This window comes from Primulina eburnea, chromosome 10, assembly GCF_022965805.1.
Source record: "Primulina eburnea isolate SZY01 chromosome 10, ASM2296580v1, whole genome shotgun sequence".
In the NCBI taxonomy this organism is placed as follows: domain Eukaryota; kingdom Viridiplantae; phylum Streptophyta; class Magnoliopsida; order Lamiales; family Gesneriaceae; genus Primulina; species Primulina eburnea.
In genome coordinates this window covers 22024937-22045312 of record NC_133110.1, presented here as the reverse complement: position 1 = coordinate 22045312, position 20376 = coordinate 22024937, and the positions used below count along the sequence as shown (strand labels likewise).

At 37.5% G+C, this 20376-nt stretch overlaps 1 protein-coding gene across 1 annotated transcript in view; it reads left to right on the top strand.

Moving 5' to 3' along the window:
* LOC140802795 (uncharacterized) overlaps nt 1-17429 on the top strand; it is a 42637-nt gene extending 25208 nt beyond the window's left edge. The window contains exon 5 of the mRNA XM_073158420.1: nt 17372-17429. Within this exon, the coding sequence (XP_073014521.1) occupies nt 17372-17429 (58 nt within the window). The remainder of the gene's footprint in view (nt 1-17371) is intronic.
* Nucleotides 17430-20376: the final 2947 nt, after the last annotated feature.

Below are 20376 nucleotides of genomic sequence, written 5' to 3'. Positions count from 1 at the left end.
TTGTACTGTTGTATCGTCAAAATCTGATAAAACAGAGGTGTCCTGATTTGATTAGAATATTGATACAGTATACTGATATTGCCATTCCCAGATTGAACAGCGACAGACTTTGAGTCAAGACTTCGATTGTATCAGAGCGACAGCAAGAAAGGTATAAATAAATGTTGATTCGGGATTGCAAAACTCGAGTTAGGTTTGATTTTAGTTTCCAAAAATCACATACTTTATTTTATTGCATTGATATTTGCAGATTATCAGATTGATATGTGTAGTCTATTGAATTATAGCAGAGCCAGAGGTTGAGTCTAGGGCAGAACCGCCGAGTCTTTGTCAGAACCGCTGAGACTCTAGACTTACGGTGTATCGATGAGCTTAGATGTAGATCGACTTCTTAGACATTCGATACAGCATGTCGAGGTCTAAATTAGATCGGATCCCTAGGTTAGAAATAAGTTGAGATAAGATCATAAGTCATTGGTTTAAATACAGATTCGTATTGGTTCATGTAATCAGATTGAATACATGTTTTAATGATTGTTTATGCTTTTATATATGTTTTATATGATTGCATTGATACATTGTTTATACTGGGATATTTATATCTCACCGGAGTTATCCGGCTGTTGTCTTGTCTGTATGTGTGCATGGCAACAGGTGGGACAGGTTCAGGGTCACAGAGGTGAAGAAAGATCGAGATTAGAGTGGTGATTCCGGACTTGGATATAGATAGGTTTTATTACTTGATTGTATTAGTTGAACCTAGTTTTGAGCTAGATGCATGTTATACAGGATTTGTATTATTATACTGGTTTGTATAATAGAATAATTCCATTACCTTCCGCATTTTAAAAAAAAATTTAGACCCTGTTTATCTTAATTGATTGAATTAGTCCCAATGACGATTAAGAAGATGATTAGCGTCTGGGTCCCCACAACAGGTGGTATCAGAGCGATAGATCCTTTAGATTGAGATAGAAGAGGCTAGTGAGCGGGGTAGATTGAGGTTTTCTTTCCTGCTTTTGAATGCTAGTATGTCTTACAGCTTTAATACATGTTACTTCTTTATCTGATTTGATATAGTAATATGTTTTATTGAGATTGGATCAGTACGGATTCTAGATCAGCAGTAAGATGATCAGAGGAGGATTGAAATAGAATTGTGGTATTTGATACTAATCTATTTGGTTATCAGATATGCCTCCGAGACGAGTACTAGAACAGGGAAGTACATCAAATCCTCCAATGGATGTCACCCCGACTGCAACGGAAACGTTACTGAAACGTTTTCAGTCATTTCATCCGCCAACTTTGAAAGGAACAGAGAACGCTGTGGAATGCGAGAGTTGGCTTGATGATATTGAAATGTTGTTTGAATCCTTGGAGTACACAGACGAGAGGAGAGTGAAATTGATTGGACACCAGTTACACGATGTTGCAAAGGACTGGTGGATTACGAGAAAGAGGGCATTGGAGCATAGAGGTACGACTATTACCTGGGATATTTTTAGAACTGAATTTTATCAAAGATTCTTTCAAGTGTCGTACCGAAAGGACAAAGGGGCGGAGTTTGCCAATCTAAGGCGGACAGATGAACATACAAGAGTACGTGTCCAAGTTCTCCTCCTTGCTGAAATTTGCTCCACATGTGGCTGACAGCGAGGAAGCTACTGCTGACCAGTTCATCAATGGCCTGAACCCCGACATTTTCACATTGGTGAACACAGGGCGACCGAATAATTTTACTGACGCCCTGAACAGAGCTAAGGGAGCAGAAGCCGGTCTGATGAGACAGAAAGAGGCTTCATTTGTGCCTCCAGCACCGAGACCACAGCAACCAACTCCCAGATTTGAGGGTGGCAGTCCCAGTGGAGGGAAGAAAAAATTTTTGAAAGCCAGGGGAAAGCAATTCAAGAAATCTGGTAGCAGTTCTTCCAGCTCCGGTGGTTCCAGACAGAGTCAGAGTTACACTGGAGTTTATTGTAAGACTTGCGGAGGAAGACATGCAACTGAACAATGCCAGGGAGTGACTGGTAGTTGCAACATCTGTAAACAACCGGGACACTTTGCTAAAGTGTGTCCACAGAGAGGTTCTCAAAGATCTCAGGGAGCCGAGTCATCGGGATCAGCAGCACAGACTGAGAGACGATCAGCTGCTGTTCACACATTCCAGCTAGCACCATCTCAGTCACAGCAGAGGCCAGGAGGTAGCCAGACTGTTAGCCAGCCTCCTAGACAGCAGGCCAGAGTATTTGCTTTGACAAAGGAGCAGGCCCAGGAAGCACCAGACGACGTTGTGACAGGTAACTGTTCTTTATGTTTTCACAATCTGAATTAAATATGAGACAACGAAGATGGCTAGATTTGCTTAAATACTTTGATTGTGAAATCAAATACTATCCAGGAAAGTATAATGCAGCAGCTGATGCACTAAGTCGAAAGGTATGTTCTTTATCCTTGTCGACGATCGGTGTTACAAATTTGATAGAAGATTGCTGTTTGTATGGATTAGCATTTGAAACAGATTATCGACCATTGAAACTTTATACGGTGCAAGTAGAATCTGAGCTGATTATGAGAACCAAGGCAGCTCAAAAAGTTGATCAGAATATACAAAAATCAATATCGTTGGTCAGAACAGAGCATCGATCGGAGTATCAGGTACGTGATAAAGTCTTGTATGTAAATAATCGTCTGGTTGTGCCAAATGTTTCAGATCTGAGACGACAGATATTGTCAAAAGCACACAACAGTCGATTCAGTATTCATCCTGGTGGCAGAAAGATGTATAATGATTTGAAAAAACAGTTCTGGTGGAAACAAATGAAGACTGACATTGCCGAATTTGTTACCAAATGTCTGAATTGCCAGCAGGTGAAAGCAGAAAGAAAGAAACCAGGAGGATTATTACAGAGTTTATCCATTCCTGAATGGAAATGGGATCACATTTCCATGGATTTTTTGACGCAGCTACCGCGTTCCTCCCAAGGTTGTGATGCGATTTGGGTCGTGATTGACAGATTAACCAAATCCGCATGTTTTATTCCGTACAAGATGACGTACAGATTTGACCAAATGGCAGAGATCGATGTCAGAGAACTGGTCAGATTGCATGAAGTGCCGAAGTCAATTGTATCAGACCGTGATCCTCGATTTACTTCGCACTTCTGGCAGAGGTTGCAGCAGGCTCTCGGTACGAAGTTACATCTGAGTATCGCATATCATCCACAGACCGACGGACAATCAGAGCGGACTATCCAGACACTGGAGGATATGCTGAGAGCAGTAGTGCTTGATTTCAGCACTAATTGGCAAGATGCATTGCCGCTTTGTGAATTTTCGTACAACAACAGCTATCAGACGAGTATTGAGATGGCACCATTCGAAGCGTTGTACGGAAAGAAATGTCGACCATTCTCTATTGGGATGATATCTCTGAAGTGCCTGAAATTGGACCTGATATGATCAGAGATATGACAGAAAAAGTGAAGCTAATTCGAAAGAAAATGAAGGCAGCGCAAGTTAGACAGGCCAAATATGTCAATATTCGATGTAGACCGTTGGTATTTGAAGCAGGAGACTGAGTATTTTTGAAGATTTCACCTTTCAGAGGAGTTGTCAGATTTGGCAAAAAAGGGAAACTGTCTCCACGATACATTGGGCCTTATGAGATTCTCGAGAAGATAGGAGATCGTGCCTATCGACTCGCTTTACCGCCTTCATTATTCGGGATACATGATGTTTTTCATGTATCGTTATTAAGGAAATACCTTCCTGATGCTTCACATGCTATACAGTCAGACGAGGCCGAACTTGATAAATCTCTTAGTTATGTTGAAAAGCCGGTTCAGATTATCGATCGTAAAGAAAAACAGCTCAGAACGAAGACTATTCCACTTGTGAAAGTTCAATGGACATGGTACTGAAGAAGCAACCTGGGAAACTCAATCAGATATGAGACAAGAATTCCCAAAGTTATTTCGATGATGTAAATTTCTTATACAGTTTTTGTATATATACTCCTTATTGATACGATTGATTACCTGAGATTTCGGGGACGAAATCGTATCTTAGGGGGGGAGAAATGTAATGCCCAAGATTTTATATCGTGTTAAATTACGATTATTAATTTCTAATCGAGACGATTATGAAAGGGCTAACCGAAACGCGAAATGAGATCACGTGGGAAAATTGATGTGCGAGGACAGTAGCATCGGCGCACATGCGCGACTATACGCGCGCACATGCGCGAGAGGTCCAGAGAGGTTCGCGCACATGTGTGACTTGGATTCGCGCACATGCGCGAGGGTACCCGAGACTTGGCAAATTTGAGCAGTGGCCTCGCGCATATGCGCCGAGTAGGGCACGCATATGCTCGAGTCTCCGTGAAGCTACGCACCGAGACAGAATGTCTCGCGCATATGCGCGGAAGGTGGTCGTGCATATGCGCGAGACGTGCAGCACAAAGACATGGGCCACATTTTGGGAAACATGCACGGTATATATATATATATATATATATATATATATATATATAGTGGTCGTGCATATGCGCGAGACGTGCAGCACAAAGACATGGGCCACATTTTGGGAAACATGCATGGTATATATATATATATATATATATATATATATATATATATATATATATATATATATATATATATATATATATATATATATTACATACGAAGGTAAATGGAAAAATCAGAGGAAAAAGAAGAAATCGAGACCCCTTTTCCAATTTGATTCGTGAGAAATCCGTCCGTTAGATTTTAAATCCGACATCGGTATTGTGTTCATATCAACGCAAGCTACTAAAGGACGTAAGTTTTATTACGTTTTGACATGTTTTGAAAATATAATGTTTTTGGAATTGAATACACGTCATATATGTTGTTCTTGACATGTTAGACAGTGTAGAATTGAAGTCAGATTAAGAAACAGACTGAATATGGAATTGTTATGATTTTCAGAATGAGAGTGACTACAATTGATGTCAGATTTTTACGGTGGTTGATTGTAAATTATTGGAATTAGTAGATACTGGTTTGGTATCACCTATATCGCAAGATTGTACTGTTGTATCGTCAAAATCTGATAAAACAGAGGTGTCCTGATTTGATTAGAATATTGATACAGTATACTGATATTGCCATTCCCAGATTGAACAGCGACAGACTTTGAGTCAAGACTTCGATTGTATCAGAGCGACAGCAAGAAAGGTATAAATAAATGTTGATTCGGGATTGCAAAACTCGAGTTAGGTTTGATTTTAGTTTCCAAAAATCACATACTTTATTTTATTGCATTGATATTTGCAGATTATCAGATTGATATGTGTAGTCTATTGAATTATAGCAGAGCCAGAGGTTGTGTAAGGGCCAAGATCTTGATTCTGTTAATATGAGATTTTAATTATATTCACATGAGATTATTGGAGTTAAGATAATATGAGTATAATCGGGCCATTACGAGATCAAATCGTACCAAGTATATGATTTATACCACTTTGGGACAGAAAGTCTGGCGCCCGAGCGGTAGGAAGTGACCGCTCGAGCGCCAGTGTGCATCAAGAAATGGTCTCGGGCACAAGACTTGGCTCCCGGGCGGTAGTTTTTGACCGCCCGAGCGCCAAAGGTGCAATCCGGAAGAACACGGACAGAACATGCCGCGCTCGTGCGGTAGATTTGCACCGCTCGAGCGCCGCCTGAAAATGGTGAAAACCAGCCACGTTTCTTTAACCGACCAACTTGTATATATATATAAGAAACAAGCGATTCTCCTCAGAATCAAAGAGAGAAAACCGAGGAAAGGGTCAGGGGAAAGTTGTGAAAAATCCTTACGCCTTTTGTGAGAAATCCGTCCGTCAGATTTTAAATCCGACTTCGGTACCGTGTTCCTATCAACGTAGGCTTCAACTGGACGTAAGTTTTACTACATTTTAACATGTTTTGAAATTATGATGTGGTTAGAATTGAATACACGTCATATATGTTATTCTTGACATGTTAGACAGCGTAGAATCGAAGTCAGATTAAGAAGCGGACTGAATAGGGAATTGTTATGATTTTCAGAATGAAATTGACTAGAATTGATATCAGATTGGTACAGTGGTTGATTGTAAATGATTGGAATTGGTATACACTGATATAGTATTATCAGTATCGCAAGATTGTACTGTTGTACTGTCAAAATTTGATAAAACAGAGATATTGTGATTTGATTAGAATATTGATACAGAATATTGGTATTGTCATTGTCAGATTGAACAGTGACAGACGTTGAATCAAGACTTCGATTGTATCAGAGCGACAGCAAGAAAGGTATAAATAAATGTTGATTCGGGATTTCACAACTCGAGTTAGGTTTGACTTGAGTTTCCCTAAATCACATACTTTATTTTATTGCATTGATATTTGCATATTATCAGATTGATATGTTAATGTATTGAATTAGAACAGAGTCAGAGTCCGAGTCTAGGGCAGACAGCCTAGCTAGGGCAGAACCGCCGAGTCTTTCTCAGAACCGATAAGACTCTAGACTTACAGTGTATCGAAGAGCTTCAGATGTAGATCGACGTCTATCTCAGACAAATTCGATACAGCATACCAAAGTCAAAATTAGATTGGGATCCCTAGATTTGAGATAAGATAAGATTAGATCACGAGTCATTGATTCATGTAGTCAGATTAGATACATGCTTCGATGTTTGTTTATGCTTTTATATATGTTTTATATGATTGCATGTAATACATTGTTTATACTGGGATATTTATATCTCACCGGAGTTATCCGGCTATTGTCTTGTTTGTATGTGTGCATGAAAACAGGTGGGACAGGTACAGGGTCACAGAGATGAAGACAGACTGAGATTAGAGTGGTGATACCGGACTTGGACTAGAGCTAGGGTTTGAACACTTGATAGTAGTTGTTGAACCTGAGTATGTATGATTGTATATTTTATCAGATTTATACTTTTATACTGATATGTATAGGAGTTTGATTCTATTACCTTCCGTATTTTTAAAAAAAAAATGAGACCATGATTACTATAATTGATTAATTAGTCCCAATCATGATTTAAAAGATGATTAGCGTCCGGGTCCCCACAGGTTGAGTCTAGGGCAGAACCGCCGAGTCTTTGTCAGAACCGCTGAGACTCTAGACTTACGGTGTATCGATGAGCTTAGATGTAGATCGACTTCTATTGTAGACATTCGATACAGCATGCCGAGGTCTAAATTAGATCGGGATCCCTAGGTTAGAAATAAGTTGAGATAAGATCATAAGTCATTGACTTAAATACAGATTCGTATTGGTTCATGTAATCAGACTGAATACATGTTTTAATGATTGTTTATGCTTTTATATATGTTTTATATGATTGCATTGATACATTGTTTATACTGGGATATTTATATCTCACCGGAGTTATCCGGCTGTTGTCTTGTCTGTATGTGTGCATGGCAACAGGTGGGACAGGTTCGGGGTCACAGAGGTGAAGAAAGATCGAGATTAGAGTGGTGATTCCGGACTTGGATATAGATAGGTTTTATTACTTGATTGTAGTAGTTGAACCTAGTTTTGAGCTAGATGCATGTTATACAGGATTTGTATTATTATACTGGTTGTATAATAGAATAATTCCATTACCATCCGCATTTTAAAAAAAAAAATTAGACTCTGTTTATCTTAATTGATTGAATTAGTCCCAATGACGATTAAGAAGATGATTAGCGTCCGGGTCCCCACAGCTATGCCAATGACCTGATAATTATTGTTGAATTATAATCATATGTCACAAGCATCGAGATCAAAGAAATGAACATATAATATATATATACTCGATTACCAGGAATGTGTTCACATATTAGCGAGGTATGCTGATATTGTTTTTCGCGGTATTAAAGGAGCGAGATATTGTTAATTTTTCGTATTAGTCTGAGATCGACGTTTGTTGACATTGTTGGTTTTTATATTAATTGTTGTATAGAAATAGTGAAGGGATATTCTGATAGTACGAATGATCTAGGGGGTATCTCTATTATGATTCAGTTATGTTATATTGTTAATGTATCTGTTATGTGGTACGATAAAGTTTATTATATATGCTCACCACTCGGAGGTTGTTTATGAGACATCTTACAGGACTAGTGCTGAGATAAGATAGAGGTAAAAGAATAGGTATGTCTAGTCAAAGAAGTCATGTATTTGATAGTGTATAGAGAACATATAATTTATTGTTTTTTTCAAGTTATGTGTTATGTAGTTATTATACTATATCTGATACATTGATGTAAATAGTGTTTTAATTGCAATTTTTATTGTTAATGCATTATATTATTATGTTGTCGAAAAAAAATTTGTATTCATATTATATGATTACGTGGCAAGGTTTGGAGCGCCACACTTGACAAAAACATGTTCAGCAAGATCAAGATATGTTCAAAAAATAAAAAGATCTAGGAAAAAGTGAACCAATTCTACAAGGAAATGATCATACTAAAGATAACAATTTGACTGTGGAAAATCAGAAGTTCGATAATGCAAAGTTGAAGCTTGGCGAGACTTTGAACAAGTTTTATGAATGATTTAGTAGTATTGTTATTGAACTTGCATCACTTGGTAAAGAATAGTCTAACTATGAACTTGCCTTGAAGGAAATGAGAGTACTACCCCGAAAATGAGACGTAAATATGACGGCTATGATAGAGTCCAAGGACCTCAAAAAACTCGAGCTTCATGACTTATTTGCATACCTAAAAGTAAATGAGTTCGATCTGGATATCAAGAAATAAGAAGAGTCATTCATACACAACCCACCAAAGCTCTAGCCACAATAACTCCAACTTCAATCGTCAACGAAGAATATTCCAACAGGAAATCTGTTGATAAGATAAACAATTAACAAAATTGTTAAGAAATTTAGAAAATTCATAATAGGAAAGAATGGTCATTTTATTGCAGATTGTAATAGTCCGAAGAAAGAGGTCAAGAAGACTTATGAGAATAGTAGATTTAGATATAAGAAGAAATTCTTAAAGAAGAAGAAATATTAAAAATATTTGTTGATGTGGATAGCAAAATCAAATGAACAAACTCATATTTAGACCAATCATGCTCAGACCCAGCGAGAGTGATTATGAGAAGGTTTAGTGTCACATGGAAGATGTTGAGCCAGAGATCATATATGTTGAGCTGGAGACTGCCTATGATGATCTGGAATTTGAGTTCAATTCTGACAAATTTTCACGAGAAGATCTTGTAATGACAATACATAACATGGTAGATGAGTATAGTTTCTTAATTATTCGAGGAAGTCAAGATAGAGAATAAAAACCTAATATATATGTCAAGAAACTCTAGCTTCTCGCAGAAAAAGGAACTTGACGATATGAGGGTGGCACTCAATTTGCTACTCGCTGAAGACGATGATATGCGATGAGTGTTCCAATGAATTATCTTTGAGAATAAATGGCTGCCATTAATATTCAGTTCTTGGAGCAGGTGTTCTGCTTCCATTGAGAAGATACAAGAGTTGAAAAAACCGGTTAGAGATAGATCTGGTCTAGGGTTTGCCAACAATGAATGTAGTTCTTATGTGGCAGGTACTCAATCATGTCTAGACAAAGGCAATTCTAAGATGATAAAATTTGTCAGATCTAGCATGATATATGGATATGATCAGCCAGAAATTCAACCTAGACGGAATGCAAATCTTAAGAAAAAAAGCAAGCATAGAGGTTTAGGTTATGTTGAACCATAGAGTTCTAATTATATCCAAGCATGACTTAAATTCAGACAAGATCAAGGTTACAATGGATCTAATTGGTTTAGCAAGAAACCAAGTCCAACCGAACATTACTCTATGAAGGAAAAACCTAGTTGTTTCCACAATTGTAGGCATGTTTAAAAGAGATACAAACTTACAGGGAAGGATTAACAGCATAAACAACATATTGTAAGAGAAAGAAAACAGTACAAAACATCACATTGTTCTGCTCAAGCACGCACTCTTTAGGATACACACACTAGTAAGACTGTTAGGTTAATTCAAGTATAAGTCTCAAAAGGGTTAATCTGATCTAATTGGGTAAACAATGTTTATTTTAATTATTTCAGGTATTAAAGAAAAAGCTTTTTGAAGAATCTATCTGATACTGTGGATGCTCCAGACATATGAAAAGAAATAACAATCTATTGTCTGAAATAATCAATTAGAAAAGACCAATAATCACTTCGAGAGGCAATTCCAAAAATAAGGCTGTGGGTAAGTGTAAGATTATATATATATGAGTATCTTTGTTACAACTTGATTAACATCAGTCATTATGTGACAATGGTTATTTTTTTGAGTTTGTAAAACCCATATGCAATGTTAACTATATAATGGAGATATCATGCTATCTGAAATAAGATTTAAAAAACAATTATAAATGAGCTGGAATGATGATAATTTTGCTGATCCAACATATTTTTTTTGTTTTACATGATAATAAGAACTAGTTATGATATAAACAGGAAATTAAAAGAAGAAATGTGATGTATTATTCATTAAATTTATTATTAATTTCAGCTTAAGAAAAGTGAAAACTTATGCTTTTAGTAAATAACAAAGGTTCGATAATCTACCCATGTTTCAGTAAATTTATGACATAAACATGCAATTACTAAAAACTTATGTCTAATTTCATCTTAAGAAATGTGAAAACTTTATCTAAATCTGGTGCTAAGAAAAGAAATATAACAATCAAGGAAGCAACTCGAATCATGCTGGCTAAATCAGGTATATCTCAAATATTTTGGATAGTAGTTGTAAGCACTGCATGTTATACAGACAATAGATCAATGATTAATAAAAATCATGGAACGATTTCCCACAAGATCTAGTGTGTTTCATTCATAATAATGGTAAAACACATTTAATCGCTTTTGATACTAAATCTATTGTTGTTGTGTTTTGAGGCTATTATTCTGTTAATAAAGAATATAGGATTTATAACCTTAGAACTCTAACCGTTGAAGAATCTGTGCACGTTTTCTATTAATCGTTCATATGTCATGATAATAATAACAATGATATAAATGATTTAAGAAATAGATTGATGCTACTAACCTTAATATTAGCAGTGATAAAGATGTAACAGTACAGAATCAAGCCCAACAAGTTTTTTGCACAGTTGATGATTTAACAGTTGATGGTCCTCGGGTTTGACCATAAACATTTTCCGCACAGAATCAAGCCCATGATCAACCACCCTAGGACCATGACCGAACTCATAGGATGCTACTGGACCTAACGAGCCATGCACGAGGACGTGCATGGTTCAATAAAAACCCGTGTATGATGTTATGCTATCCGCAATATGATTTTAAAAAAACACTTACAAAGTGAGCTGGAATGATGATAATTTTGCTGATCCTACATTTTTTTTGTTTTACATGATAATAAGAACTAGTTATGATATAAACAGGAAACTAAGAGAACAAATGTTATGTATTATTCATTAAATTTATGATTAATTTCAGCTTAAGAAATGTAAAAACTTATGCTTTCAGTAAAGAACAATGGTTCGATAATCTACCCATGTTTCGGTAAACTTATGACATAAACATGCAATTACTGAAAACTTATGTCTAATTTTAGCTTAAGAAATGTGAAAACTTTATCTAAATCAGGTGCTAAGAAAATAAATATAACAATCAAGGAAGCGACTCGAATCATGCTGGCTAAATCAGGTATCTCTCAAATATTTTGGATAGAAGTTGTAAGCACTGCCTGTTATACAGACAATAGATCAACGATTAAGAGATCTAGTGTGTTTCATGCATAATAATGGTATAACACATCTAATCGCTTTTGATGCTAAATCCGATGTTGTTGTGTTTTGAGGCTATTATTCTGTTAATAAAGAATATAGGATTTATAACCTTAGAACTCTAACCGTTGAAGAATCTGTGCACGTTTTCAATTAATCTTTCATATGTCATGATAATAATAACAATGATGTAATGATTTAAGAAATAGATTGATGCTACTAACCTTAATATTAGCAGTGATAAAGAAGTAACCGCACAGAATCAAGCCAAGCAAGTTTTCTGCACAATTGATGATTTAACAGTTGACGGTCCTCGGTTTTGACGATAAACATTTTCCGCACAAAATCAAGCCCATGATCAACCACCCTAGGACCATGACCGAACCCCTAGGATGCTGCTGTACCTAACGAGCCATGCACGAGGACGTGCATGGTTCAATAAAAACCCACGCATGCATGGCTATGTTGTGCCCTAGCTCTGAGCCTACCCATATGTGCCCACCTAGCCATGTATGGACCATCATGGCTCCTATCTCAGACCCTCGAACCCAGCCCCTCGCCTAGACAACCCCTACACAGCCTCCTATCTTTTTTTCTTCTAAAACTCATCGTGCCCTAACCCTTCAAGCCAAAACCAATCGGCCTTCCTTCCTTGCACCATACCAGACCTGAATCGTACACCTAAAGGCCCTTAAAACTTCTGTAATTCGAGCCCCTAACCCCTGAAAACTGTGAGCCCCTTCATACCATCAAGAAACATGAGTTTCATAATAAAAATTCCTTTTTTTCCATGTATGAACCGTAAAAATAAAAATAATAAAATTATATCAGATTTTTCATGCAAACATATATATTCACACGTATTATGGCATGAATGATGAGAAAAAAGGAATAATGAGTGCTTTTTGTGATTCACGCACAAATATTCGAGTCTAGACATAAAGGAGTGTTGCCGGAGGGACGGGGAAGCCTTGATGCGTTTGTTGCCTTCAGAACCGGTGTGTGAGTACCTAGGATGTGAGGTGTGTGCAGCCGCTACTAGGGAAAGGAAACCCTAGCTTTTTTGTGTGTTAGGCATGAGGTTGAGGGAGATTTATGGCTTGGAAGCCAAAGCTTTGGATATAAATATTAAGATAGACAATTAGTCCCAATAATTTATAGGCCCATTAAGCTCATTAGTACATATGAAAAATATCTTGTTTAGGAATATTTTCGAAAATATTAACCGAACCTCCAAAAAGTCCTTATTTTAGTCAAAAATCGATTACTGATTTAAAATATGAGTCGACGTGTAAAAACATCTCAAAAGACACAGTTTTCGAATTTTACATATTAATTATACCATATATTAAATAATTAAAAATAATTTGATAAAAATATTTTTTCTTTACAGTTCCCGGTATCCGTTTCTCGGTCGCGTCTCCAATAACCCTTGAAAACCCTGATTTATGCATTCTAATAGAATCCCTACTTTAAATATGTAAACATGTCTACTACATTTTATTAATGAAATTAAAATAATTAAATTAGACATTTTCCATTTTTTTATTAGATTTGCATGATGTTGGAATATGTTATCTCATTTTGGACTTTACAATTCTTCTCTCCTTTAAATGAAATTTCGTCCTCGAAATTAAGACTTATCGAATAACTCCCGGTACCGACTCTTCATGTCAGTCTTAGTTTTCCAAGTAGCTTCCTCATCCGGATGATTTAGCCACTTTACGTTGACCATTTAATAACCTTGTTTATGAGCCCTCTATCTTGCCTATCCATAATCTGTGTAGGTCTTTCCTCGTAGGATATATTTGGCGTCAACTCCAGAGGTTGATATTTCAGTACATATGAAGGATGCGGCATGTACTTTCGCAGAATCGAGATATGAAACACATTATGCACTCCAGCCATCATCGGTGGCAATACCACTCTATAAGCTAATGTTCTTATCTTCCCAGAACCTCAAAAGGCCCTATGAACCTCGGACTGAGTTTGTCTTTCATGCCAAATCTCATAACACCCTTCATAGGTGCTACCTTCACAAACACGTGGTTGCCCACTGTAAACTCTAGTTCTCTTTGACGCTTACCACCATAGTTCTTCTGGCAGCTCTGAGCAGTCTTCATCCTATCTCGGATTTTGACTACAAGCTCTACTGTCTGACAAATTCCGGGCCCAACTCTCCTCTTTCACAAACCTCATCCCAATGTATCAGTGATATGCAATTACTCTCATAAAGTGCCTCGTAAGGAGCCATCCCTATGAATGACTAATAACTATTATTATAGGTGAATTACACTAGAGGTATCTTCGGTTCCCAGCTGCCCTGGAAATTGATCGCACAAGCTCGGAGTAGATCCTCCAGAATCTGAATAACCCTTTCGGATTGACCATCAGTCTGAGGGTGAAACGATGTACTGAACAACAACTTCGTCCCCATGGCTGAATGTATACTCTTCCAAAAGGACGACGTGAACCTTGGATCTCTGTCCGAAATAATAGACACTGGGATCCCATTCAATCTGACTATCTCTCGGATGTACAGCTCTGCATACTGAATCATGGTGAATGTCGTCTTAATAGATAGAAAATGCGATGATTTTTTCAAACAATCAACTATCACCCAAGTGGCATTGAATCCTCTGATAGTCCTTGGCAATCCCACTACAAAATCCATAATGATATTTTCTCATTTCCACTCGGGAACAGGAAGTGGCTTAAGATTCCCAGCTGGCCTCTGGTGTTTTGCCTTAACCTACTGGCACGTCAAACACTCAGAAACAAAACGCCAGATGTACAATGACTAAAAATATTTATATATCTTTATACTTCCGGGATGAATGGAGTACGGAGTATTATGGGCTTCTTTCATAACAACATCCCTCAGTGAATCACAACAAGGAACTCAAAGTCGATCTCGATATCGAACTATGTTGTCCTCCTCTGAATACAGTTTTCAACCATTAGATTCATCTCTCAGTTTCCATTTCTGTAACTGCTCCATTAGAAGACTGACATGATCTGATTCTATCCTTCAGAGTCGACGGAACTGACATAGTAAAAATATTAGGAGCATCGCCCCTAGCATACACTGCAAGCTCGAATCGTTGAATCTCTGCCTGCAATGGTCTCTGAACTGACAACTGAGAAATAACTTATGTCTTTCTACTTAAATCATCTGCGACCACATTAGCCTTTCCCAGATGATAGCTAATATCGTAATCATAATCCTTCACCAGCTCTAACCATCTTCGGCCTCATGTTCAACTCTTTCTGGGTGAAAATATACTTCAAGCTTTTATGATCAGTGAAAATCTTGCACTTCTTTACCATATAAATAATGTCTCAAAACTGATGCAAACGTGGTTGATCAAGCACCAAAGAAAGCATGAGAGTCGTTGGAGTTGCCCGAAGGACCTATAACGAATGGACGAAGTAAGAAGTTTAAAGATGCACTTCAAGGACTCATGATGAGCTATCAAGGAAGTCCTACAAGTTGGATGTCTTTAGAGGAGGTTGGGAATCATGGGAATAATATTGGAGGTTTTGGAATGTTATTCAAGTGCAATTGCCGAAGGTAGAGCGCACCCATGCTAGTTCAGGGACTGCACCCGCGGTCCATAATAATCAGATTTAAGAGAATATTGCCGAAGCAGGACCGCACCCGCGGTCAAGCTAAGCTGCACCCGCGGTTCAAGGAGCGCACCCGTGCTCATCAATGGACCGCACCCGCGGTCCTTTATATCCGACTTCACCGAAGCCACACCGCACCCGCGGTCCAGTCTTCAGCGCACCCGCGGTCTATTGTCAACTTCCGTGTCAAATTTGCTTGTTATCTTAATTAAGCCTTTTTACACTACTTTTTCATACTTTATTGAATATATATTCAGTGTATTAGACCATGAACGAATTATGATGAATGATATATAAAAGTTCTTCAGATTTCTCTCAAATTTACAAGGCAAAAGCTTTGTGCTCAAAATCAAAATCAAACTTATCAAAGATACATCTTTGTGGCGTTTGTCGATTGTTCTTCGCTCGGATTGTCAAAACAAGTTCTTTGAAGGTTCTTTTGAAATTCAATTGTTTTATCGTTGGTATTTGTTGCTAAGTTATAATCGCTTAGAGGTGAATATCACAAAATCGTTACTTATTTCAAAAGATCGGGACAACATAATCGTTCCTTGTTTGTTATTGAATTGAGGGTGCAATTTCTATATTCGTGCTTGCCTTTCACTCGTACGAGGATTCGTATCATTTGGTATCAGAGCTTCTGGTTCTATTTGATTCAAGTAAGTTATCGTTGCTATTTTCAAATCTGTTTAAAATTCGCCAGATCTGTGTTATACTTTTGTTTCTATTGTCATAACTATCAAAAACAAAAACAAAAATTCATTCTGTTTCAGTTTTGTGTTATCCTTTGTTCTATTTTAATATCTGCGTTAGTTCTATCATCCTTTGTTATTTGATAATCCAAAAATCTCGAAAAAAAATTATTCTGTGTTATTCTATCGTTCTTGTTTTTGTGCAATCCAAGTGAGATAGTTGCAAGTGTTCACAAGTTGAATCTTGTTAATTTGACAATATATATATATATATATATATATATATATATATATATATATATGTATATATATATATATATGCAAGATTGAGCACACCTTTGAGAGAACTATCAAATTCAAGTGAAAAACATTTGAGTGAGAGTGTTATTTCTTTGGAGTGATCGTGAGAATTTGGGTGAGAAAAATTTTTTATTTCTACTAACATTTTATTGTAGGTACAAAATCTGAAATTAAAATGGAGAGGGAAGTAGGAGAGAGTTCTAACCAGGGGTTGTCTGAGGTTCAAATGGAGGCGTTATTTGGGCATTTTAGTTGAATGATGAGGGCCGAGTTGGATCCTTTATATGAGAGGTTGGATAGGCTTGAAGTTAGCACTAATGAAAATAAATCTAAGCCTAAAGGATTGGGTAGAGTCGAAGAAGAAGAGGATGATTATGAATTGGGGATAGAAGAGGGGAGTGAAAACGAAAACTAGGGTAGGAGCGGAAGAGGTAGAGGATTTGGTAGAGGAAGAAGAGAAGCCTTACGTGGTAGGTACGATGATGGGACTAAGGAAGATGATAACATAGGTAGCATTAAGAAGAAAATTCCGTCCTTCCATGGTAAGTCGGATCCAGAGGCTTATTTAGAATGGAAAAAGCGAGTTGAATTCGTGTTTGATTGTCACCATTATTCCAAACAAAAGAAGGTTAGGTTGGCCGTTGTTAAATTTGTTGATTATGCACTTATTTGGTGGGATCAATTATTGACCACTAAGAGAAGATGCAATGAGAGGCCTATAGAAACTTGGGCTGAGATGAAAAGCGTAATGAGGAAGAGGTTTGTACCAAATCACTACTATAGAGAAATGTTTAAGAAGTTACAAACTTTGAGACAGGGTGTGAAGAGTGTTGAGGACTACTATAAAGAATTGGAAGTAGTCATGATTAGAGCAAACATAGATGAGGATAGTGAGGCTACTATGGCTCGTTTTCTGTGCGGTTTGAACAGGGAAATTCAAGACCAAGTGGAACTTAGACATTACTTGGATCTAGATGAAATGGTGTAGATGGCGATAAAATTGGAGCAACAACTCAAGAGGAGAGGAGTTGTTCGTACCACACAAGCTGGGAATACATCAACACCTTGGCGTTCAAATGTTGTTAAACGTGAAGAAAGCAAGGTAGTGGTCAAGCCCAAAGTTGACATTAAACAGGAGGCGCCTAAGTAGGGAATGCAAGGTAAACCTGAAACTCCTATTAATCGTTCTAGAGATATTAAATGTTTTAGGTGTCAAGGAGTTGCACATATTGCTAGCCAATGTCTCAATAAAAGGGTGATGGTGTTGAATAATTATGGGGAGTATGAATCTCATAGTAAGGGAGATGATGGAGAGAATGAAGATGAGATGCCTACATTAGAGGATCCTGATGAGGGATATGAAGCAGTTGTGGGTGAGGCATTAGTGACTAGGCGTATCATGAGTGCCCAAGTCAAAGAAGAGGAGACGAATCAGCGGGAAAACTTGTCCCATACTAGATGTTTTGTCAATGGCAAAGTTTGCAATCTTATTATAGATGGAGGAAGTTGTACCAATGTTGCTAGTCTTGAGATGGTTGAAAAATTGAGCTTGCCTACTTTGAAACATCCTCAACCATATATGCTACAGTGGTTGAATGACTGTGCTGGAGTGAAAGTGAACAAACTAGTCTTGGTTGCATTCTCGATTGGGAAGTATGTTGATGAGGTGTTATGTGATGTGGTGTCAATGCATGCTTGTCATATTTTTTTAGGGAGACCATGGCAATATGATAGGCAAGTGACACATGATGGGTTTAGAAATAAATATTATTTTGTACTCAAGAAAGAACCCATTGTTTTACTTCTTTTGTCCCCAAAGCAAGTGTTGGAGGACCAATTGAAAAAAAAAAAAGAGAGATAAGGCCGGAAAAAAGAGTGAATTAAAAAGTGAGATGGCCTTTGAAAACAAAAATGAAATGGCTAAAAGAAAAGGTGAGATAGCCATACAAAAGAAAAATGAGGGAAAAGAAAATGAGAGGAAAGAGGTCAAAAAGAAAACATATATGGCCCAAAAGAGTGAGTTGAAACAATTGTTGCACACACATGATCCACTTGTGTTGATTCTTTACAAAGAGATTCTCTTTAACACAAGTGATATAGCCGGATCCCTTCCGAACATTGTTGTTTCACTTTTGCAGGAATTTGAAGATGTATTTCCGGAGGAGCTACCTCAAGGATTACCACCATTGAGGGGGATTGAGCACCAAATTGATTTGGTACCCGGAAGTGTATTGCCAAATCGTCCAGCTTACAGAAGCAATCCGGAGGAGACTAAGGAGCTACAACTACAGGTAAGTGAGTTGTTAGATAGGGGTTTTGGGCGTGAGTCCATGTCTCCTTGTGATGTACCTGTTTTGCTAGTTCCTAAGAAAGATGGCTCATGGCGTATGTGTGTGGATTGTAGGGCAATTAATAACATAACCATCAAGTATAGACATCTCATACCTAGATTAGATGATATGTTAGATGAGTTGCATGGTGCATGTATTTTTAGTAAAATTGACTTGAAGAGTGGTTATCATCAGATTAGGATGAAGGAAGGTGATGAGTGGAAAACAGCATTTAAAACCAAATATGGGTTATATGAGTGGATGGTAATGCCTTTTGGTTTAACAAACGCTCCTAGTACCTTTATGAGGTTGATTAATCATGTCTTGCGTGCTTACATAGGGAAATTTATTGTGGTTTATTTTGATGACATTCTTGTGTATAGCAAATATTTAGAAGAGCATTTGAGACTTGTACTGACAACACTTAGGGCTGAACATTTATATGATAATCTTAAGAAATGTGATTTTTGTTCAAGAAAACTTGTATTTCTTGGTTTTGTGGTAAGTTTAGAGGGGATACAAGTGGATGAGGACAAGTTAAGTGCTATTCGAGATTGGCCAACGCCTGCTAATGTTAGTCAAGTTCGAAGCTTTCATGGTCTTGCAAGCTTCTATAGGAGGTTTGTAATAGATTTTAGCACACTGGCGGCACCGATGACGGCGGTGATTAAGAAGAACGTTCCATTCCATTGGGGCGAGGAGCAAGAGAAGTCTATTAATATTATTAAACAAAAATTAATTAATGCGCCTTTACTTGTTTTGCCTGATTTTTCTAATACTTTTGAAATTGAATGTGATGCTTCATGTGTAGGTATTAGAGGTGTTTTGATGCAAGGAGGACGACCTGTGGCGTACTTTAGTGAGAAACTAAATGGAGCAGCGCTGAACTATCCAACGTATGACAAGGAGTTGTACGCGCTTGTGAGGACTTTGGAGGTGTGGCAACACTACTTGAGGCCTAAGGAGTTTGTGATCCATACCGATCATGAGTCTCTGAAGTACCTTAAGGGGCAACAGAAACTGAACAAGCGGCATACTAAGTGGGTGGCATTCATAGGTACATTTCCCTACATAATCAAATACAAACAAGGTAAGGATAATGTAGTGGCTGACGCACTATCACGGAGGTACGTATTAATCTCTACCTTGGATTCGAAAATCTTGGGATTTGAACCTATGAAGGAGTTGTATTTGTTGGATGAAGATTTTAAGGAGATATCTGAAACATGTATGCATGGTCCACATGATAAATTTTATTTTTGCATAATGGGTTTTTATTTAGAGAAGATACATTGTGCATTCCAAAGTCATCAATTAGTGAATTGCTTGTGAGGGAGGCACATGGTGGTGGTTTGATGGGGCACTTTGGTGTGGCTAAAACTTTGAGTTGTTTGCATGAGCATTTTTATTGGCAACATATGAAACGTGATGTTGAACGTGTTTGTGAAAAATGCATTACTTGTAGACAAGCTAAATCTAAAACACAACCACGTGGCTTGTATACACCACTTCCCGTCCCTAGTGAACCTTGGGTTGATATTTCTATAGACTTTGTTTTGGGGTTGTCTAGGACAAAGAAGGGGAGGGATTCTATATTTGTTGTTG